Source organism: Crocodylus siamensis, chromosome 4, assembly GCF_052110815.1.
Source record: "Crocodylus siamensis isolate JL-2025a chromosome 4, ASM5211081v1, whole genome shotgun sequence".
Taxonomy (NCBI): domain Eukaryota; kingdom Metazoa; phylum Chordata; order Crocodylia; family Crocodylidae; genus Crocodylus; species Crocodylus siamensis.
In genome coordinates, this window is record NC_143398.1 from 20,552,315 (window position 1) to 20,576,254 (window position 23,940).

Here is a 23,940-nt window from a genome sequence, read left to right on the forward strand (position 1 = left end):
TAAGATTTTGTTACTTATAGATTCATAGATGTAGGTGTAGGGTTGGAAGGGACCTTGTAGATCTTCTAGTCTGACCCCCTGCCCTGGGCAGGAGAGAAAACTGGGCTCAAATAACCCCAGCCAGGTAGACGTCAAGCCTCCTCTTAAAGACCCCCAGGGTAGGAGCCAGCACCACTTCCCTTGGAACTTGGTTCCAGATCATAGTTCCTGGAACCAGATCATGGTTCCTGACTGTGAAGTAGTGCCTTCTAATGTCTAGTCTGAACCTACTCTCTAGCAACTTACGGCCATTATTCGTTGTTACTCTGGGAGGCACTCAGGGGAACAAGGTCTCTCCCAAACCCCGCTGGTCCCCCCTAGTAAGTTTATAGACAGTCACCAGGTCCCCCCTCAGCCTTCTCTTGTGGAGGCTGGTCAGGTTCAGGTCCCATATCCTCTCCTCCTAGGGTCTGCCCTGCTGTCCTAGGATCATGTGAGTGGCCCTCCTTTGTACCCTCTCAATGTTGCCCACATTCCTCCTGAAGTGTGGCACCCAGAACTGGATGCAGTTCTCCAGCTGCGGCCTGACCAGTGTTGCACAGAAGGGGAGGATCACCTCCTTGGCCCTGCTTGAGATGCATCTGTGGATGCACAGCAAGGTACGGTTAGCCCTACTGACTGCATCCTTACACTGGCAGCCCATGTTCATCTTGAAGTCAATAATGACTCCAAGATCTCTTTCTGCCACCATGCTTTTGAGAAGGGAGTTCCCCAGGTTTTAGGTATGCTGCTGGTTCCTACTGCCCAGGTGCATCACCTTGCACTTGTCAGTACTGAATCCCATCCTATTTTCATTTGCCCACCCCTGTAACCTGTCCAGGTCCTGCTGTGATCTATCCTTCCCTTCTAGTGTGCCCACTTCACCCCAAATCTTGGTGTCGTCTATGAATTTAAACAGGCTGCTCTTTACCCCATCGTCCAAGTCACTAATAAAGAAATTGAACAGCGCAGGCCCAACGACCAAGCCCTGGGGGACTCCACTGCCCACTTCCCTCCAGGTCAAAAATGACCCATCCACCACCACTCTCTAAGTGCGGCCCTCCAGCCAATTTGCAATCAAAGTGAAAGTGAAACTTCTCTAAGTGAAAGTAATTTTTGAATGCAGTAGGCAAAATCAGAGAAATTTTGATTCAAGGTTCAGATCTAACCAAAATCTCAAGCAAGCAAAGTCTGAACAAGATACTGTTTGCATGAGGGGATACAAAAATTCTTCTGAGAGAGGTATTTAGTCATATGTGTCTGAAGATAGGCAGAAGGTAGGGTACATTTGCTCTGTATAGTCGAACCATGAAGTAAGCAGCCACTTATACCTTCAGGTGTATCTGAAATCACTTTGGAGAATACACGATAGAAAGAGTAGATATTATGGATTGTGGATACCCAAAACAAGAAATACAGTTTCCTTTTTTTTAACTTTGTTCCCCACAAAAGCCTTCAGATGGAGTTAGAAATTTGCGTGCTATTGAAATATTTTAGGCAAACTTTGCTTCCTAATTTTCACCCACATACATACCTGGATCTTATTCTTATTTTCTATACAGCTGTATAGAACTCAGCAGCTTCACCTGATAAGCCTTAATTGCTTCCTTCATCCATGAATTTGTTGCAGTCTTTCCACCTTCCCCCAAATTGTAGAAATTGCTATTATTTATAATTGTGCTTAATGATTGCCCAGCTGTGGGTGGGATTTTCCCCAGCCCAGGCTATTTCTCTAATTCACTGCTAGGAGATAAACCAAAGGAAGGCTGGAGATACACCTTACAAGCTAAACAATACAGTGCAAAGACCCAGTCCTGCTCCAGTTGAAATAAAGGGAAAATAACCCAATTTCAAAATAGCAGCAGACCCATATTCAGCACTTGCTCAACTCCATCTGTGACAATATGCAATAAGAGAAATTCAGCAACAAGCAGTTTTCTTTGTGTGGATGGATCCATGCTAACATGGAGGAAGGACCTGGGCAGGCTTGGAGACAGAGACTTCGCTGACTCTTATCAGTGACAGCCCAGGGGTGGGACCAGCCCAACACTTGCGCAGACCAGACAAGCTCTGACTGAAGCTAGAGCACTGCCCTGGGAGGGGCCGGGGTGAGCAGAGTGCTGCAAAGCCTCATGGGTTGCTGGTGGATGGCACCTTAATGTGAGTCATGTTGGGGTCTGATACAGAAGTTTGTTACAGGGCTCCGACCTATAGTGCTGAAGTCTGATTCACATCCATCCACAGATATCTTAAAGAGGGATGTGCCATTCTTACAGCACACTGTATGCCCTGACCATCTGTTCAGCTATGGCTGTAAAGCACTTTTTGTGCATTTACCCCACAATAAGTGTAACATCTGTACCTGCCCTAAATTTATTTGTGGATAGCTACAGACTGCAAATGCAAATGTCCTAAGATAGTTATAGAGGTGGATTGGGTTTATTCTTTTGGACAGCTGACGTTTAATTCAATACAGCTTTCATCTATACAGTGTTGTATACACCATCTGCATCCCCCAAAATACTTTACAGTGCCAATAATATGATGACAGACTCAAATAACAGAACAGTAGGTAGAAGGGATTATGAAAGAGATAAAATATATTTGTTATCCAATGAAATTTTAAATTGGATAGTGAGCCAAAAGAGCAAAAAAAAAAAAACATTTATTGGACCAACTATCTAGTTGGGAGAGCTGCTGAACAAGCTTTCAGGCATCAAGTGCCCTTCCTCATGTCTAAGAAAGAGACAGATGCAGCTTGAGCTAAGCAGCAGACAAAAGACTCCATGTCAAATACAACATTTAGCGGGATGGAGGAGAGCTGTGAATTGGGAACGCAAAAACCCTCCAAAAGACAAAAGAAGTGCAATAGAATAGGCAGGCTAGTTAGTGGCAGTGTGACAACATACAGGAAGAGAAAGGGTAGTTATTACTGAAGAAGCGCAGGGAGATTAGTAGCAGTATTTGCTAGGGTAAAGTTACACATTACACTTGGACCACACTAACTCTGTGGAATGATAAGCAGTATTAAAGTTAAAAAGTGCTGTGTGCAGTCACACATTAAGGGTTAATACCATTTGTTGCCTGCACATCTCTGACTTGCTACTGGAGGATTAGAAAGCAAGGGTGTGGCTAGGGGCCAGGACTTCTGGGTTGTATCTCTACCGGGGGGGGGGCGGGGGGGGGGGGGCTGTAGTGCGGTCTAAGTGTAATGTATAACTTCACCCTCAGGTTCTAATGAGCCATGAAGCCAATGTCCATACTGAGTCCAAATCTATACCTACATTATACCCAATTGGCTGGGAAAGGTAGCTTTTTAAGCTCACCCTTGAAACTGCCCATAGTTTACTCGTCTCTCACATTGTTGAGTATAGTTTCGACTTTGTCTCTTAGTTCCTGTTTGCTGACTCACATCTGCAGACCCTATAACCTTTGACTTCTGCCTTCAGACCTCTGGCTTATTTTTGGCTCCCAGTTTGGACCAACCATTTCACCGTGGCTGGGTGCCCACTCCCTGCTCCTATTTCAGATCATCATTGAACAAGCTCTTATACCAACAGCAGCAGGATTATATGGCAGGATGTAGGAGACAGATAGAGGAAGTAGAGGATAGAGAGGAAGGAGACAAGAGAGACCTCTGAGGCAGTCTGAATGAGTTTAAACTCAAAGTACCTGATTTTTCAGAGGTGCTGGGCATTTAACTTTAGCAGTTGTGGGGTTTAGCTCTTTTGAAGGATAACAGTTCTTCCAAGGAGAGTAATTTTTAGATGGATCCTAAAATCATTGGAAAATAGACACGGTATATCCATTTTTATCAAACATGTGACCAGTGAATGGTGGTCTAAGTATGTTACAGTCTAGCAAGGTGAGTCTTGAGTGTGTCATGGAAATTTTTTGAGTATGTGCTGCCAGCACAGAAGAGGTTAAACTGACATGCGCGGTTTGAAGCTGTGAGTGGAAATTTCCAAGGCTCACCCAGTCCTTGCCCCCTGGGTGACCTGCGGAGCTGTCAATCATTGTTGACCTACTTTCCCCACAGACGCATGCTCAGATTGTGTCAGCTCCTGACTGAGAGCATGCTCAGTCAGAACCTGACATGAGGTAATCGGACTAGAAATTTCTCTGCGGAGAGCACGTTGATTGGCTACTAAATTGATATAAAAGTTCTGTGAGCCCCTCCCTCGTGGTGGTGTGTGTGTGGTGGTGTGTGAGGGGAGATCGCGCGGACCAGAGACAGAGGCTGCTGCTGCAGGGACTGCTCTCTGAGTCAGGCTTTAGGGCCTATTGATCTCCTCCTTTGCCTCCTTCGCTTAGTATTTCGTATTACTCGTTGTATTTCGGTTTTGACTACGTTCATCTGGCTTCCTGACTTACCTTTCGAACTGATTAACGGCTTACGATTTCGGATCACCCTATGGACTTTGTTTAACCCGGTTCCGGACCATCGACCTCGGCTTTCTTCACCACCTACGACTCTGCTCATCCCTCCAACTGACGTCTCCGCTGCTTCATCTTCTGGCTACTGACCTCGGCTCTTCTCATACGACCACCCGATTCGTCCATTGCTGTGGACTGGCGTCACGCGGTTCATCATCACCGTGTTACAGTTCGTTTTATTGTTTGTTTCGTTGTTTGTAATCCCCATTTATGAGCTGTTGACCAGCCCTGGGACTAGGTCTTCGGACTGAACCTCGTGGGCCAACAGACCCCTTTGTTGTTAATTGTTTGTTTGTGTTCCAACTGTAACTGAAGACCTTTCTGCCTATGCCTGAAGCGTAAGTCAAATAAATTCACCTGTTTTTCCTCAACCCGCTCCGAGTCCCTAACTCCAGACTCTACGCCGCTAATCCCACCTGTCCGTATCTAATTGCCACCCCGGCCCACCGTGACCTTGGGGCCCGATCCTTCGGTTTTCCCCGACATGGCGTCACGAACAGGATCAATGGGAGGCGTATTGGAGTCGGAGATTATAAGGAGTTGCCCATGGAGCAACCGAGTCCGGCAGACCATCGGTGCCGAGGACTTATGGGACCACATAGCATTCCATCAGGCCGCACCGGCTGAAGGAACTGTGAGCGGGTACCTGTCCCTCCGGGGAGAAAGTGGGGAAGAATGGGCCGTTCGGCTCACCCCAAGTGCGCTGGGTTGCATTATCCAGGATCCTCGGGCCGTTTACCGCCCAAGGGGGGAGACCGGGACCGTAGCCCTGGCCCGTAAGAAATCTTCGGGCATGGCAACCTCAGGCCCGGATCGAGAATTTGCCCGGTGCATAAAGTATGTGAAGGAGGGTGGTGAGGATACCCCTCCTGACGGGTTTAACTGCCCGACCCTTGCCATCGGGTCTAGGGGGCATGAGCTCTTGGTCCAGCTACGAGAGTGCCTGGAGAAGGACGGCAGAAAAATAAAATGGTCGGGACCCCGTTGGAAGAAAGGCCGTATAATAAATGTGCTTTTCCGGGAGTATGTTGTTTTACTGAGGGAGCTAACTGACACTAGGGCCCAGCTCATGGCAGCAACCAGAGCTGTGACACAAAAATTGGCCGAGCGACCATTACAAGATGGCGCCGACCAAACTGTCAGCGCGCCAAAACCAATGCTGACGTCACGACGCCCAGCTCCACCCATCCCGAGCCTGCCTTCCGGGAAAACCCTGTCTATGGTTCCGCCCACCGAGAGCCGGCCTCCCGCAACAGCGCCACCTGCTGTACGCAAGCCACCGCCTCCGTACGTCAGCCAGCGCCACCAGGAGGACGTACGGGAGAATTGCACCCAAACGGACAACGAAGACTGCAACAAAGTAATTAAGCACAGCATAGGAACGGAAACAACTGAAACAACAAGCGAAGATAAGACTAACAACGTAACCATAAGGAAATCAAGAGTGAGCACGAATACTATTGGAACCGACACGAATGATGTAACAAGAAGCCTAACGATTAAAACGAGTACCATCGGAACAAACACAAGCAACGGATTAATCGAAATGACTAAACCAGTAACCAAGATGAATTATACAAACGAAACTATAAGTGCTGATGAAACTGAGAACGACTTCATAAGAGTAACACGAAATAAACCAAGCCAACAACACAACGATTACACCGAAGAATTAGTGTCTGCTTTTCCCATTGCAGTCCAAAAATGGGTAACTGATCCTCAGGGTCAGACAAGACAGACCATCACGACACGAACTAGAACACGCTCTGAGATGAATGAGTTGAAGAAGGAAACCGGCATACGAAATGATGAAACACCGATTGCCTGGTTGGGGCGTCTAGTAGCAGAAGCAGGGAGTGAGACCATCAATCAAGATGAAGCCTTGCAGCTCGTGCGCAATTCAGCTTGGAGCCGAGCTAAAGTAGTGGACCCGGTGCCAGTGCTGGCAAATTATTATTGGCCAATACCCATTCCAGCTCTGGTTACCGAGGCACTTCAGAGAAAGATTCATACGTGGCATGAGGGACATGCAGGCCATATGAGTGCTACCGCGTTGGTGTATACAGTGATCGGAGCCTCATACGCCATGTGGAACCCAGCCCACCAAGCTCTAAATCTGACACCTGCTCAGGTGCAGGGGGCATGGCCTCACAGATATGTATTATCATCCGGAGACGTACCCTGTCTGCAAGAAGCGGTTGATGCAGCCACGGAAATATACGGAGGAAGTCAAAGTATAACAGCAAGACTCTTGCTAAGTACATCAGTAAACGGACCCGTAATCCATACCCTGGGTCAACTCGATCAGCTGAGAGGGGCGATGGAGAGATCGAAGCCCCACAAGAGTGTACATTCTGTGGAGGAAAGGGAATGGGAGTCAAAATGTGCTTACTCAGTGGAAAATCCTGTCAACCACTCAAGAGGGGGTGACAGAAGGGAATATCCCCGAAAGCAACCCCGAGTTTCACCCAATACTCCGAAAAAGTATTATACCCGAACCTCTTCACCTCCACAGCAAAGAGCCCGAGCAAGCTATTCACCGCCGCAGAGAACCCCTCTAGAAAGAGCCATGTTTGGGTTCCTTCTAGACAAGTCGGGCCTAAGTAAGGAACAACTGAGAGCCCTAAGAGATGAGGGACAGCGAGCTCTTGCCAGAGCTCTAGGGTTTGTTGAGAAGACCAAGCAAAAAAACGAGTGATCGCCATCGGCGTAAGTCCGGCGATCGATGGCTTGACCGGCTCAGAAAAGCGACAAATGGACTCAAAACTCGGAGTAACACAAAACAAACGTAAGCGAAACGAACCTAAACCGAACTCAAACGAGGAAACGATTAATGCATTGAAACGAAGCAAACTTAAACGTGATGAAGCAAAACTAAGCGGACAAACCGAACTGAAACGGCGTAACCCAGAACGAAACGAACCAAAGCGTAACGAATCTACACGAAGCGAAACTCAACGAAGCGAATCCAAACGACAAAATGAAAAAACCGAAGTAAAGCGAAGAACACAAACCGAACTTGAAGAAACCGTGATAACCGAACCAAAACGTACCAAAACGAAACAAAGTCTGAAGCATAACGAAACCGCACGAAACGAATCGAAACAAAACCAAGAAAAACCAAGCGTAACGGAAACTATTTTGTCTGAAGGAGTACAGGAGGGGGTTGGAGAAAAAGACATGGAAGCCCGAACCGGAAAACAAAAGATATTGGTAGCGATGAACCACATGAAACTCTTTGATAGCGATCCTCGACCGTATGCCTCAATAGAGATACAGAACCCCGATGATCCACACGACATCACTACGGCAAGATTCCTACTAGATACAGGAGCCCAGGAAGAAATGAAGGAGGAGCTTCGAAGTAAGAAGCTACAGTCACGACTAGCAGAAGTCCAGAATATTATAAAGAACCTAAAGGAGAAAAACGAAATCCTGGAAGAAGAAATTAAGGAGCTGAGGGAATTTAAAAAGAACTGTAGGTTGCACAGACTTAAGAATAAGAGCTGTGTGTGTATTGTTTGTTTTTCAGGTCACAACAGCCCTAAGTGTGTGATAATCAAACAGACCCGAGAGAAGGCTGAGATGGCACCAACCAAGCCTCGGTATTATATGAAAACGGAAAAGAAAAAATGGAGGACTCCTAAGAAGAGAAGAGCTCAAGTAGACTCCACAGTTAAAAGGGAAGAAACATTTATGAACAGGGTTAACGTAAAGGTTAAAATTCCAGAAAAGCTGAAACCGTGGCTTGTTGATGACTGCGATTTGATCACAAGGCAAAGACAACTCTTTTGTCTTCCTGCCAAAAAGAATGTTGATTCCATTCTAGAAGATTATACGAACTACAAAAAATCGCAAGAAAACACTGATAACCGAGAATATGTTGTTGATGAAGTTGTTGCTGGGATTAAGGAATACTTCAATGTAATGCTGGGAACTCAACTGCTGTACAAATTTGAGAGGCCCCAGTATGCTAAAATCTTAGCAAATCATCCAGATGCTCCCATGTCCCAGGTCTACGGTGCACCTCATCTGCTACGACTCTTTGTGAATATTGGGGCTATGCTTGCTTATACACCCCTGGATGAGAAGAGCTTGACTTCACTATTGAAGTACCTGCATGATTTCTTAAACTATTTAGCGAAGACTCCATCAACGCTGTTTAGCGCCAGTGACTATGAAGTAACCTCGCCTAAATACCATCGAAATCACCAAAAGCAATGAAATCGCAAAGTCCATCCAAATCTGGGCTTACCTCGATGACATCGCCATCATGGGCAGGAACACAATCGAAGTAACCCAAGCCACGAACGATCTCATCCAACATTTAACTGCTGAAGGATGGATCGTAAATAAAGAAAAATCTCAACTGCACCCGCTTGCTGACCACATTCATTTTCTAGGTTCCACGCATAAAACAAGCACCAGTCAACCGGACTGCAAGGCTATTTCCTTTCTTTCTTTTTCTCTTTTCTTTTTTGCATGGAACTATTTCTTCCATAGACTTGGAACAATCAACTGGCCAAGTTATTAATTATGATACATCTAAAAAATGAAGTACTCCCCCTAGACGATACGAGCGAACCCATGCCACGACCAGTACCTAATGATGAAGTACTCCCCCTAGACGATACGAGCGAACCCTCGCCACGACTAGTACCTACTGATGAAGTATTCCCCTTAGACGATACGAGCGAACCCAGGCCACGACTAGTAACTAATGATGAAGTACTCCCCCTAGACGATACGAGCGAACCCTCGCCACGACTAGTACCTACCGATGAAATATTCCCCTAGACGATACGAGCGAACCCAGGCCACGACTAGTAACTAATGATGAAGTATTCACCCTAGACGAAACGAGCGAACCCATTTGTATTGACCCCTACCTCACTTGGTTGCACGAACGATGGAGTCATCCAGGCCCCAAGGCATGCTACTCCCGATGGCGTAAGACCATAGTAGAAAAGCCACAGTATGGCTTACATCGTGACTGGAGGCGCGTAGTCCAAGCCTGCGCAGCCTGTGCAAAGGAGAAAGTACATCCAACGAGGAGCACACAAGGAGCCCTCGCAAAAGAAAATTTCAACCCAGGTCAAACCTGGCAAGTCGACCTTTTTGGGCCATTACCCGGAGCCTCGATCCCAAATAAGGGGCTACTCGTTATTGATCTCGGCTCTTGGCTAATGACCGTCGTACCCCTTCGGAAGTCCCACGCCGCAGCAGTTACTACAGCCTTAACCGCCGTCTTCGCGATGTGGCAAGTTCCCACCACAATACAATCGGATGGTGGGCCACCTTTTACATCGAACACTGTCGAAAAATTCGCTAGGTCATATAACATCACATGGCATCATCATCTTCCTTACCATCCCCAGTCCAATGGGGTTGTGGAACGGGCCATAGGACTTTATAAAGAAGCGCTCCGAGTAACGGGAAATGGGAGTTATCGAAATTGGACAGTCCGTAATCATGAGATCCTAATTAATCTGAATGCGACCAAACCCTTGTGGGAACAATCTACGGAAAAACCAGTCGAACCATGGGAGAAGAAATTTGCAGACAACGAGTTAGTGTGGGTCTCCCTTCCAGACCATAACCATCGCCATCCTAAAGTTTTGCAAGGCGTAATACAATCTGCAGAGAGCTATCCGAACACCTACTTGGTCACCCTTACAGATAGCGGACGGACCATACTCACCCACCACAACTGGCTATCGAGACGCTCTAATACAGAAACGATTCTACCACAAGACGTTAACCATACCAATGATACTACTTAAAGTCACAGCTCCTGTCCTCCCAGCAAGGGGGCAACTGTTTGTCCCTTATTAAGTGCTGGAAGGTACAGGAGAAAGAGGTCTATAGATAAAAAGGACACGTTCTGTTGTTTTGTTTATGTTTGTCGTTTCAGGTTATCGGATCATTCCTCAGAGGATTTGAGAGGAGCCTGGAAATTAGAGTGACAACTTAAATCAGACAAGGCTACAAAGATGCCAAGAAGACAAAAGGACTTTGGAGTACTCTGGGTTTTGATGTGTTGTAAATATGTTACTTTTGTATCTACGGTATCGATCTCAGATTCTGAGCGGTCTCAAAATTCGGTTCTGTACTTGTTGTCAATGTGGGCTAATGCCACGGGAGACGACGAGAATGGTGAGGGATTGACCGCGTGTCTTAAAATCCCTCTGTCCGTAGAGGATTCGGTCCTCATCCCATATTCAGTACCGTTTGACATCGAAACATGGTTTACCAAGGTCTCAGAAAGTGGGGAGAATGTTATCAATATCTCTGTCCCCTTGATGGGAGGAGGCTATATTCTGACTAGTTACACTTGGCCCCGTGGATTTAATCTCACCACTCTCTCGCTAATCACTCGACCACCTCGTGAGGAGTGCTGGGAAAGGGAAGCTCCGTGCGCTTGTTCCACTATCCCATGGGGGATACACCCCGAAGGTGAGGATTGGTCTCGACCAGACATGTCGCTAAAGTGGGACCCCCGCTCAATTATCCCACCTTGGCACCTCACCCTCGTTCCCAGGGGAAGGAAAACTTCCGACCCTGAGGTCGTCCTCTCACCCCTCGTAAAGCCTACTCCCTTGGTGGTGTGGAACGAATCATTAACAATCGATCTAACTCAGCCAGGCCCCAGGGGAAACAATTCATGGTTTAGTTTTTATTACCCCATATTACGAGCAGTGTTAGTAAGTGCTCTCTGCCATGGTGTGGAACAACCCATTAGACAATCCGGCCCCCCGGAAAGGACTAGGCATGCTTTTCCTGCCCCAGGTCGATGCTCTGAATTGAGTACACCAGCACCTCTGGGAATGGTATGGGCATGCTCGGACGGGCGATTGTACACCACCCTACCAGCTACATTATCAGGTGTACAGTGTTTCTTGAGTTCGATTTTATTTTGTCCACCTCTACAGGCTTCCACGGCACACCCGCCGAGTCCCCTTGTGTCACACCGAGATAAAAGATCTCGTACTCCGGTGTGGAGTTCTTTATCATTTTTATTCGTGTTCTTAGTTATCGTTCTTATTGTTAGTTGTATTTCTAAGATTCTGACACGGAAGGTTTCAGCTTTGTCTGTACACGTGTATTCCATCGTTCCCTCTCCCGATAAGTTTCGGAACGACGACAACACCGAGGGGGAGGAGGTATAATTCGGCCTTCTAGCTTCTGTGCTGACAGCAAGGGGGCATGTCATGGAAATTTTTTGAGTATGTGCTGCCAGCACAGAAGAGGTTAAACTGACATGCGCGGTTTGAAGCTGTGAGTGGAAATTTCCAAGGCTCACCCAGTCCTTGCCCCCTGGGTGACCTGCGGAGCTGTCAATCATTGTTGACCTACTTTCCCCACAGACGCATGCTCAGATTGTGTCAGCTCCTGACTGAGAGCATGCTCAGTCAGAACCTGACATGAGGTAATCGGACTAGAAATTTCTCTGCGGAGAGCACGTTGATTGGCTACTAAATTGATATAAAAGTTCTGTGAGCCCCTCCCTCGTGGTGGTGTGTGTGTGGTGGTGTGTGAGGGGAGATCGCGCGGACCAGAGACAGAGGCTGCTGCTGCAGGGACTGCTCTCTGAGTCAGGCTTTAGGGCCTATTGATCTCCTCCTTTGCCTCCTTCGCTTAGTATTTCGTATTACTCGTTGTATTTCGGTTTTGACTACGTTCATCTGGCTTCCTGACTTACCTTTCGAACTGATTAACGGCTTACGATTTCGGATCACCCTATGGACTTTGTTTAACCCGGTTCCGGACCATCGACCTCGGCTTTCTTCACCACCTACGACTCTGCTCATCCCTCCAACTGACGTCTCCGCTGCTTCATCTTCTGGCTACTGACCTCGGCTCTTCTCATACGACCACCCGATTCGTCCATTGCTGTGGACTGGCGTCACGCGGTTCATCATCACCGTGTTACAGTTCGTTTTATTGTTTGTTTCGTTGTTTGTAATCCCCATTTATGAGCTGTTGACCAGCCCTGGGACTAGGTCTTCGGACTGAACCTCGTGGGCCAACAGACCCCTTTGTTGTTAATTGTTTGTTTGTGTTCCAACTGTAACTGAAGACCTTTCTGCCTATGCCTGAAGCGTAAGTCAAATAAATTCACCTGTTTTTCCTCAACCCGCTCCGAGTCCCTAACTCCAGACTCTACGCCGCTAATCCCACCTGTCCGTATCTAATTGCCACCCCGGCCCACCGTGACCTTGGGGCCCGATCCTTCGGTTTTCCCCGACAGAGTGTTGTGATGATTAGGTTGAAAAGAGGGTTTTAACAGCAAAGGAGTTAAGGTACTGGTGGGATAATGTTCAAGAATAAACAACAGGTTGGCCTGCAGACTCACAAAATATGGGAGGAAAGAACTTCACCTTACAACTGACAATAATAATAGGGTACAATTCAGAATGAGGTGATCCAAGTGAGATGTCTCTCTCAAGTTCGGTTTTAAATGTGTGAGTAAAAACTTTAGCGGTCACGTGGTATCTCTAAAGTTACATGGTTTCTCAGTGAGTGCAGAATGATGCAGAAGCCCGTAGCCATGTATTGTCATCTAAGGTATTCTGAATACCAAAACCATGCTCCCAATGAGAGGTGCTAGAAACAATCAACATAATTTATCATGCAAATCTTATCCTCACCAGTTGTTCATGCAGGAAATTGAAGCTCTCCCTTTACTTTTTCTCTGTAGCATAATGAATATATGTGATTAAAGTTCTGATAGTTGCACTTTTCTGTCTGAATATATTTTATAATCTGACAATTTAAATGGTAAATTAAAAGCTCTTTCAAGTGTGGCGGGCCTGATTTTCCTTTCACTTGGCCTGTTTGGCCTTGTGGGTAACGAAAGAGATGAAAATTAAGTTACATTTATTTTAGCTGGGGAGAGAATCAGATTCCACTTTTATATCTATACCCAGGTCTTCAGTAAGAGGCCACACAGACAGAAAATGTAATCAACTATTATTATGCAATTGCTTTCCCATAAAGAATGGCTAATGTAGAATAAACACTGTATCCCAAGTGAAGATAATGATATATGAGGCAAATAGTACATAGATCATAGACCTTAAGGTCAAAAGGGATCTGTGTCATCATTTAGTTTGTCACCCTAAATAGCATAGGCTACAGGATTTCACCCACTGATTCCTTTGTCAAGCCTAATAAATTATGGTTAAACTAGTATATTTCCCAAAGACTTAGGCTCTAAGTCCTTCTCTCTGGCCTCATGAATCCAACAAAACGCTGAGGTGTAGCTGCTCCAAGATGTCTGGTTTGAAAATATAATTCATAAAGCAAACTTTGGTATCTAAGTTCCTTTTACAGTGAACACGGAGAATTAGATGTCTGAGACTGGAATTCAAACAGCAAGGATCCTTGCATGGGGAGGATGGGTTACCTAAGCCTGAAAAGAGCAAACTGCCCTGAGAAGGGTACATCTGAAATACTGACTCTTTCACCGAGGTATGCACTGTGGCGGGCCAGTAGGGGGCCCTCCTGCGTTGAGCTGCCCACCTCCCTGCGCCCGCCCACCTTCCAGACTCCGAATGCCTCCCTAGGGGCACCTTATGCTTGGCTGACCCCTCTCCCAGAGCACACTCGCTAGTCTGGGGGTAACATTGCCACCACCACCCCGAGAAGGGACTGTCTCGGCCCTGTGTCCTCGGGAAAACACAGGCCTAACAGTCTGATGGGTACTCGACCCAATGCAGGCACTTGGGGCACTTCCCCAAGTCAAGGGGCAAGAAGTAAAGCCTCCCTTAGGGGAGACCTAAGGGGTATCTTAGGCATAATTTAGACCCACCCCTCAATAAGTCTCCCACACCAGTCAAAAAGGAGAACTTTATTGATTACAAGGGGTAGGGGAAACTAGGGTACAGGACTGAGCAATATCTTAGGAATCCTAAAGAGCAAACAGTGTGGCTGAGGTAGCCTTTTGATCACGCATCTGTGTTACTGCCAGCTAAATATCTAATCAGATCGAGTAGCTTACTCACAACCATCTTCCAGAGGCTGGTTGAGTTTCCCCTCTGGAGTCGTGGGGTGAGAGAGAGAGCTAGGTCCAGATGGTAAGGCTTCTCTGTCTCCCCTGCTTGGCTGCTGCTTCACCTCATGGCCGAAGAGAGAAGAGAGAGCCTCCTCCCCCTCCCAACCTATATAGCCCCTGTGACCTCATTCACCTGGTCCAGTGGAGGTCAGCCCCAGTTGGCTGTCAGCCAACCAATTTGAAATACATCACCTGTCACCAGGCAGATCCCAGCTCCCCAGGTAGAAACCCCCCACCCAGGTAATTGATGAAAGTCACGGAGGCAGGGGGAGCAGGTTCCCCCCCGCCTCAGGCATGCAGCCAGCTCAGGTTACCTAAAGAGAGGTATGAATCCTCCCTGCTGGCCCATCTAATCACATAGTCGCAGGGCAGAGATTTTGGGGAGAAACAAGATGGCTTTCTGCCACATGCACAGACTAGGATTCATGCTCTGAAACCACTTCCTGGACTTAGGCACCTATGCTTTTTCTCTGGGTATGAACAACTAGCTCACTCTTAAAACAGGTAGCTGTGCTAGTGGTGCTTGGCCTGTCTTTATAGGTTAGTGTATTTATCTTAAATGTGAAAGACCTGGGTTTTAGGCTCTTTGCAGCCCAAGTCAAATCTGTATCTCCTACAGCCAGGAGAGTGCCTTAACTATTACTCTCCACTAATCCTAGTGAAAGCACTCCCAGTTTATGCATTTTATGCAATTACTCCTTAATGCAAAATGGACAGACAGGCTATCTAAAGGAATCAAAACTGGAAGCTCTTTTCTCCTGAAGGAGCTCCTCATCACTGGCCTACTCAGTCATGTTCTTTCTTTCTCCCTTCCTTTTCCCTCACCTTTCTCTCTCTGGCCTAATGAATCTTGCATATATTTCTGCATAGTGGCAGAAGAGGAGAGGTGAAGCTGTCACATAAAATGTGACACACCATCAGTGGTTGTGTTTCATAGTTTCATAGTTTGTTTAGTTGAGAAGACAACTGATGAGCTGCTCAACTAAGAGGCTACCATCTTTGGCCATGTGCACTAGCAGAACTTTAAGCACCTAAGTTTTTTTTAGAAAAAAGCAGGTATCTACAGACTCTCAGATGCCTACACAGTTAAGTGAGGCTTTGTAGATCACTTCCTTGGATATGGGGCATTTTTACACGTGCTCCTGATGCAGCACCAGGTGCTTTTAATTAGTGAGCCATGCAAATTAAAAGTGCTCAGTGTCATGTAAGGAGCACATGTATCAGTGGCGCAGTATACCTCCATACGGAGACAATGATGGCAGTGCGCTTTGAACTAAAGCACATTGAATATGTTTTAGTTCAAAGAGCATCACCGCCATTTTTTCAGTGGGGAGGCACCGCGTCGCTGACACATGTGACATGCAAGACTGCTAGAGTGCGTCCACTTATGTGCTCCCACACTCTATTAATCAAGTTTGCTCCGATGCACTAGATTTCCATTGCATCAGGCTCCTCACGTGTGTGTAAGTGCCCCTAGTGCCTACATTCCACCTACACTATACTTTTAAGCACCCAAGTGCTTTTCTTGTTTCCTTTCCTGTCTTTCCCATGTAAGATCTAGCCCTCATTTGTCATTTAGAGACTTCACGTGATTGGTGAATAATGTTCAGTCCACTCTGTAAAGCCAAGCAACAGCAACCTGGCAGCAAAAAGCACTGGCAAAATAAAAAGTATCCATCCCCCACAAAGTATCACTGTTATGAAACTACATGTCTCAGTAATTGTTTTTATCCTTTATTAATGTAACTTCATCTAAAAAATTCCATCTAAGTTTCTTTACCCAAGGGATTACTTGCTAACATAATAATCCTGTAATTTACTAAACACTGCTAAACCCTCCTGATAAAATATTTGTCATGTAATTGGTCTCGCTATTCTCCTATATCCTGTTGTGAATCAGACTGAACTGATATTTGCTTTTAAATTCAAACCAATATTTACAGTTCAACATTCACTCCATTCACCAAATTCCACTTCTGGAGTTGTTCATTATCTTTTGTCTAGATACCAGCTGGGTATACTGTAAAAAATTGGAAACGTAACATTTTGCAGATGCATCACAAATGCACCATTAAAACTGACAGCATATTCATAGCAAATAATCTGTTCAACGAATGTAGTCTCTTTTGTGGTCCTGAAATCTTGCCAAATTTACCCACTACTTGTGATTTGTCCTACCCTTTACCTTTAGAAGTGGTTATCTCCCAGCATGGCTTACAAATGGTTGTCAGTGTTCACTTTTCATTCCTTGAGCTGTGCCAGTATTAAAGTGGCAATAAAGTGCAGGGAACTTGCAGCACCCTAGGTAGTATCACAGACCTGGCTGACAGGCCTTTGTGCAAGAGAAACTGCTTTTTTTTTTAAGGGAATCCTAGATCTTGGACTCATGTAAGAAGTGATAGCTCTGTCAAAGTCAAGGAAGCTGCTCTTGTAGCAAGGGTATTTATTACTTAAACTTCAGGAAATCTCTTGAATCTTATTGGCACATGGATTGACATGAAACTCACATGGAAAATACATACAGGATGAAGATACATCACACCTCTCCTACATCTGCTATTCGACCATTAGCAGTCAGCTCTTAATTCAATGGGTAACTGTTTCCTGCAAGTGACTGACTTTTAACAGCCTTGATAGCTCCTCCCCTGGAAAAGGTCAACAGCTCCACTGGGAGATGCACCTTAGTGTCTGAAAGACATTACTTAGAGTCATCCCTACTGTCAGCTAACCTTTTAAATACAATTATATAAATTTGTTAACCTGCAGGTTTATTTGTTAAAGCCCATGGTGTTAATTTGATATGACTTGCCATTTACAGCATTTATTTGATTATATCTAATTTATGACCTCATGTGACCAAGTCTTAATCTTGCAGGCTACACACTAAACAAAGTTCCTTCCAAGCCCATACGTGCTCTGAATTATGTCAATTTTCCCAGAAGTTCAACCAATTCTAGTAATAGTTAAAAATAAGATTCAAGAAATATGAAAGAAATTCTATACACTATTCTGCTGTAGTTTGAACAGTCGAGTGGGAATTGGCACTCCTTGGTTCTGTTCCTCACAGCTGTTGACTTCGTAATCCTGGGGAACGTGGACATCTTTCAAATGAGTTCAGTGGGTTTCCCCTGATTAGTCTATTTTTGGTGTTTTGTGACCTGGATACTGGGCCAGATCCCATTCTACCTATTAGCATCTAAGGCCGTGAACAGGCATTACATTTGTAGCTTCTGGCACAATAAGAGAACATACAGCTACTCAAGGGCTTCCTTATACTGGAGGCATGAACTTTAATTATGTAAATTCAACAGATAAAATTTATTAATTTGGCAGAGATTGATGCAATGAAAGGGGTTACTCATTAATTCACTAATAGCTTGAGCTTCCTGACCTCAGGGCCCAGAACACCTTGAAGTATGCACCTGAGACTGGCTACTCTGCAAGCTTTAGGAAAAAATAGCTAAACAGAAACAAGACTCTACATGCAGGGTAAGTATGAGCAAGTGAGTTATACTGTAAAGAGAGAACAGAAAAGTGCAACAGAGAGTTCAAAAAAACCCCTACATACATCTTTTTACACACAAACTGTCAAAAATACTCATTTTACAACTATACCACTTTCCATACAAGTTCAACAAGTTCCCACCACCTCAGAACAATATCCAATTACAATTAAATCCAAAAACAAGGATCTTATGTCCTATGTAGGGACACCAAATTACAAACTCACAAGTATAACTGACTCAGTTAGCTCCACTTCACTCACCCTCACACTTCGCTCACACTCGGAAATCACCAAATCCTAAAAATCATACACACACTCTCACGCTTGCAGCTTTGCTTCAAGAACAGCTTAAAGTATCTGACTTAGCAGGAAAGTGAGGTTCCCAACACCAGTCATTCACCTTCCCCAGGGACTCAAATTCTTTGGATTATGGGATGGGGTGATACTTTACCACTAGTGCGAGATCCTTTGGAGACTTTACTCCCTCCAAATTGCTATAGACTGCAATTAGGGCTCCATCTGAGGAGCTCCTGGTGCAGACTCAGGGGACACACTCTAATCACTCTCCACACTTCCACTAGGCTCATGCCATGCTCATAAGTACACCTAAGCAAACACCAGCCAGACCCAAGAAGACACATGGCCCAAGACAGCCACCAACATGCCAGGCACAACCACCCACCACACATGTAAACCTTTTTAATTACCCATTTTACACCACTTCTGTCAATCATAGCCAAACCAGTCATCAATTCAGAAGTCCCATCAATCACTTCCTAATCCAGTCAATATGATAGATGCGTCTATCACTCAATATCTTTTGCAACAAACTTAACGCTTTCTACTCGTCCACCGATCAGATCAACAATGACCTCCAGCGGGGTGATCTGTACCTTTTTGGCTCCAAAACCAGTCACTTAATAAACTGGGCATGCTCACAACCAGAATGTAGGTCATGGTGTAATTATGGTTCAAAAGTTAAGAGCCACCAGAACCTTCTGAGTCTTACCCACACTAAGCGTGTGCCAATTAATACCCTAAGTAAATTACTTAAGCAAAACAACTAGTCAGGCTGGGGACAGTACAACTTCTGACCTAACACTTAGAAAAGATCATTCAGTCTGCCAGTAGCTGCCAGTCACCAGCCTGCCCTCTTTCCAGGCAAAGAAGAGAGTTGGCTGTCAATGAATGGGCTCCCCTGTAGTAGGAAGAGATAAACTAGGGAGTAGCCATCTAGCACTGCCAGCTGGAGAGCTTGCCTGTGTAGCCTTCCAGCCAGGAGGCTAGAACACATGCACCCTCCAACTCCCATTCTACTTTTTGGAAAAATTCTTACCAGTTGAAATGAAAGCCTGCCCATGGGCCTATATGGATGTAAGTGCATGTTTTTCCATTCCACCCTGCTCAAGACTACAGAGGAGTTATTTAGTGTGCTGCGATGCACATGTAAACAGTTGATGCAAAACCCCCAGTTTTTCTTTTTTTTTCTTTTAAAATGCATTCCGTGCCTTCCCCAACTATTTCTGACTTTTTCTCTCCCTCTCTGTTTCCTATAGATAAGTATCAGTAAGCTAAGACATAGAATGAGCTAAGACATGGGACACGCTTTAGCATTTTTGTAGCAAGTTTTTTTTCTTCTCCCTCTCCTTCTTTGATCTACTGTTTTAAATTGGATAATTATTATGTTTATATTGATTTTTACTGTTTTATATTACTGTTTTACTGATTTTTACTGATTTTTTAATTGATACGATATGATTTAGGCCTACATGTGTAAGTTAGCATAAGTAATGTCAAGTTTCCTTTGAACGTCAAGCCTCTATCTTGTGTCCTCTGCCTGGGTGTAACCTATGACTCATGCCTAACCAGTCTCATGTAAAATGGTTCCTGAATGAATGGCGATGAATGAGGGTGCTTGAGATACAATGGTAGCAGGCCTCTACTGAATAATCAGCTCAATGGCTGGACCATCAGCAAAATGACCGGATGATTACCTTCCATTGACTCACCCAGAACCCATGGACCCAGCATTTGAAAGACAAAGACCCTACAGAAATCAGCCAACCCACTATTGCAACACAGACACCTGGAACTGCACATCCTCAGTACACCAGGGCTGTACTGAGGGCTTGCCTGGGAATGCCCCTGCCCCTGTCATAGAAGGTCTTACCCTATAAAAAGGGATAGTGAAGACAAACCCAGTGGGACGACCTCTCCATCTGGACCAGCGCCATGCCACACCACCTATCCACCCAGAGGCCCTGCCTAGGACCCACTCTGGACAAAGCCTTGCTGGAGAAGATCCTGACTGGCTTTTGAGGATCAACTCACAGCCCAGGATAGGTAGCTATCACCCGCCTTCCTTCCCCAAGCAAAGGACCTGGACTCTACACACCTTGACTGCAATCCGTCCACCAAGCCTTTTTCTCTCCTGCCACCATTGTGTGGGTGTGTATGTGAGTGCTTTTGTGTGTGTTTGTGTGTGTGTGTGTGTGTGTGTGTTTGAGACAGAGAGAGAACCAATAACTTCATGGGGCTGTGTAGTGTGTTGTCTGTTTAGTAAACCTGTTATTTTGAAACCCCGAGTTGGGTTCTTGTTTTATTGACCTCCCAACCCTCCTCCCCAATCTCCCAGCTTTCTGCCTCTCAGTTTCCAGCCCCAATCTCCCAGCCTTCTGCCTCTCTCCTTCCTGGCTGTCACCTCCTTCCCACCAGGCTTTTTCCTTTACTTCTACCCCAGCACCAGTGACCTTGAGTAACCTCAGGACCACTTGACCTTTAGTAACCCCAGCTCCTCTCCAGTCTGCCAGTTCTAATACTGGCCCTGGCAGCTTTCAATCTCTTATGTTTCCCTCCTCATCTTAACCCCCATCCGTCTCCCTCCTTTTGGAAATCTTTAACCTTTGATTTCCCCTCCCATAGTCACAAAGCACCCTAGGTACCTCAAGTACCCCAAGCACACACATACACACCACACCACCCAAGTCAGGAACTCACCTGTGTATATGTGTAGGTGTGTGGTGGGTGTGTGAACCAGCAAATATATATATCATCATGTGTGTGGTATACGAATTAGTAATCCGTGTATATGCATTGCGTGTGTGGGTACTGACAATTGATTTTTGTCTAACTTTTTGTGTGTATAGTGTGCAGGTGCTTGAATTGGTGATAGCAGTGATAGTTGTGCATGTGCTTAGACTGGTAATCTTGGATGTGTATGTGCCTGAGTTGGTAGTATGTGTGTATGCATGTAGTGTGTGTGCATGCACCTAATTGATTTGTGTGTATGTGTGCAATTGTGTGACACCCTCCCATGTAACAGCACAATTTTGAGATCCTGAGAGTTGGCCTCACCCCTCAGGACAACACAGTGACTTGGGCTGGAGAGGACACCAGGATAATACAGTGCAGGGCTGCCTACCAGCTAGCCCCACACTGTAACACCCTCATGACCCAGCCAGCCCTTCTGCAGCATGTTGATCTAGGATGGAACAGCTCCAGGCTGGCAGGCTGATCCCCTGGGCCCACTGCCAGCCAGGACTGTGCCACTCCGACTCAACATGCTGCGGTCCTGGGCACATGTATAAACACTGCACCTGGGAGCAATAAACTCTGGCAAACTGAACTGGAGTTTCTTCAGGCGCACTAATTTTACATGAAGATACACCCACAGATTCCAAAACCAAGAGTAGTTGCTACATCCATTAACTCAACACTGAACTGAAGTATATTTAATTCTTTTTTGTCAAATATGCCAAGTAATGGAATTTGGCAACCTAAAAAGCTGTTCAAATTACCCTCAATCCTAAGAAATCATTTTCTTAAATTAATTTTTTCCCCAGCCACTAGATTTTGTTATGCCATAGTCAGGCAGATTGAAAACTCCCACTATTAGACAACGCTTCCAGGTGTAACTATCTGTGTGATAATCAAGACACTTCTCAAACTCCTTTTCAGTAAGCTTAATCCATTGAGTTCTGTTTGCCTCACGAGAACAACTGGAGTATAACTGGCCATGGAAAAATTTAGACTGAACAATTGCAAATATCTCTGACCATCAGAGTGCCTTCAGATCAAATCTAAAACTGCCTTCAAATACAACAGGCAGCATACTAAATATTTAAAAAAGGAGCTTGATAAATGTATAGATGGAATTATTGATGTAGTCCTGCTTATGTGTATGGATACCTGCATGTGAAGGTATGTAAATTTTACACACTCTCATTAGGTCAAAATGTTAATAGGGTATCTGCACACAGACCGTGTTTTATAGCTTCAGTGCTATAACAGGAGAGCTCCGAGAGACTCCGGGGCAGTACCCCCTCTCACAGATTTCATAGACATTAGGGCTGGGAGGGACTGCATGAGATCATTGGGTCCAACCCCCTGCCCAAAGGGCACCAAGTCCCCCCTGAGCCTTCTCTTCTTCAGGCTGAAGAGTCCTATGATCTCACTCTCTCCTCATAAGGCCTGCTCTCTTGACCTCTACTCATGTGTGTGGCTCTCCTCTGGAATTTTAGGGCAGTCGCACTGAGGCTGGAAAGCCCTCACCGGTGGAAACAGTTGAAGCTGTCTCCTTCGTGAGACCCAGAGTGACATTCCACAGGGGTGCACTCAGTGCTGACCCCAAGGGGCAGAGCAGCAACACCCCAGAGGCTCATTTCAGCAAAGACTTTGTGTGGCAATCAAAGAACAGCAATGGCAACCCTGAATGGTTCTCTCTAAGTGGTGATGGCATCCCCAAGCAGTAAGCCCAGGCAGTGATCCTGAGAGGCAGAGCCCTGAGAGGTGATTCCCAAAGCAGCTGCAGAAAGTGGCTCAGGCAGCCAGGAAGAAACTCCTCCTCCTCCCTGTGTTGCACAAGATGACAGCTCTCAGGGTGGAAATTTTGCTTTGAAAACCAAAAACCTTTGAGAGTTTAAAGTTTTAATGTGCTTAGTGTTTGGGTGTCCAGTAGTTTAGAGTATTTAATATTTTAAAACATTTAACATTTTAGTGTGTGTGATATTTTGGGAAGTTTAACAATTGAGGTAATTAGTATTTGAGGTATTTACTATTTTGAAGCGTTGTTAATATTTGTTGCTTCGGAAGTCATTTAATAGTTGTGCTATTTTATAGATGTTATGTTTGATAATGTTTTGTTATTTTCTTTTTTTTCCATTTAATAAACAGTTATATGTGCTGCAGCTAGTAAAGCAAGCAAAACACTGGCTTGCATCCATAGTTGCTTCTTGAGCAAATCCCAGGATGTCATTCTCCCATTGTACTTGGCCCTGGTGAGGTCAAAGCTGGAGTACTGCATACAGTTTTGGGCTCCACAATTAAAAAAGGACGTGGAGAATCTTGAGAAGGTGCAGAAGACAGCCACATGCATGATCAGAGGTCAGGAAAACAGACCTTATGATGAGAGGCTGAGAGCCATGGGGCTCTTTAGCCTGGAAAAGCACAGGCTCAGGGGTGATCTGGTGGCTACCTATAAGTTTATCAGGGGTGCTCACCAGGATCTAGGGGAACATTTGTTCACCAGAGTGCCCCAAGGGATGACAAGATGGAACAGTCACAAACTCCTCTGTGACTGTTTCAGGCTGGACATAAAGAAGAACTTCTTTACTGTCCCAGCCCCCAAGGTTTGGAATAGACTGCCACTGGAGGTAGTTCATGCACCTACCTTGAATGCCTTCAAGAGACATTTGGATGTCTATCTTGCTGTGATCCTTTGACCCCAGCTGACTTCCTGCCCCTGGGGCAGGGGGCTGGACTTGATGATCTTCTGAGGTCCCTTCCAGCCCTAATGTCTATGAAATCTATGAAATCTATTAAATATTCCCTGATGAACACCCTGCCTAAAAGTAAATCCTAAAGCCAATTCCATCTGTGTTTCCCCCCATGTATACCTAGAGATATAAGACATCTCTTTTCACTT

The 23,940-nt window shown here is 45.6% G+C and overlaps 1 protein-coding gene across 1 annotated transcript; it reads left to right on the plus strand.

Annotated features, from left to right (window-relative positions):
- The first annotated feature begins 6,491 nt into the window (after positions 1–6,491).
- On the plus strand, positions 6,492–9,494 carry LOC149865529 (uncharacterized). The gene has a single exon (XM_090041910.1). It carries the CDS (start codon positions 7,210–7,212, stop codon positions 8,677–8,679), a length of 1,470 nt encoding a protein of 489 aa, XP_089898036.1. The 5' UTR covers positions 6,492–7,209; the 3' UTR covers positions 8,680–9,494.
- The last annotated feature ends 14,446 nt before the right edge of the window (positions 9,495–23,940 follow it).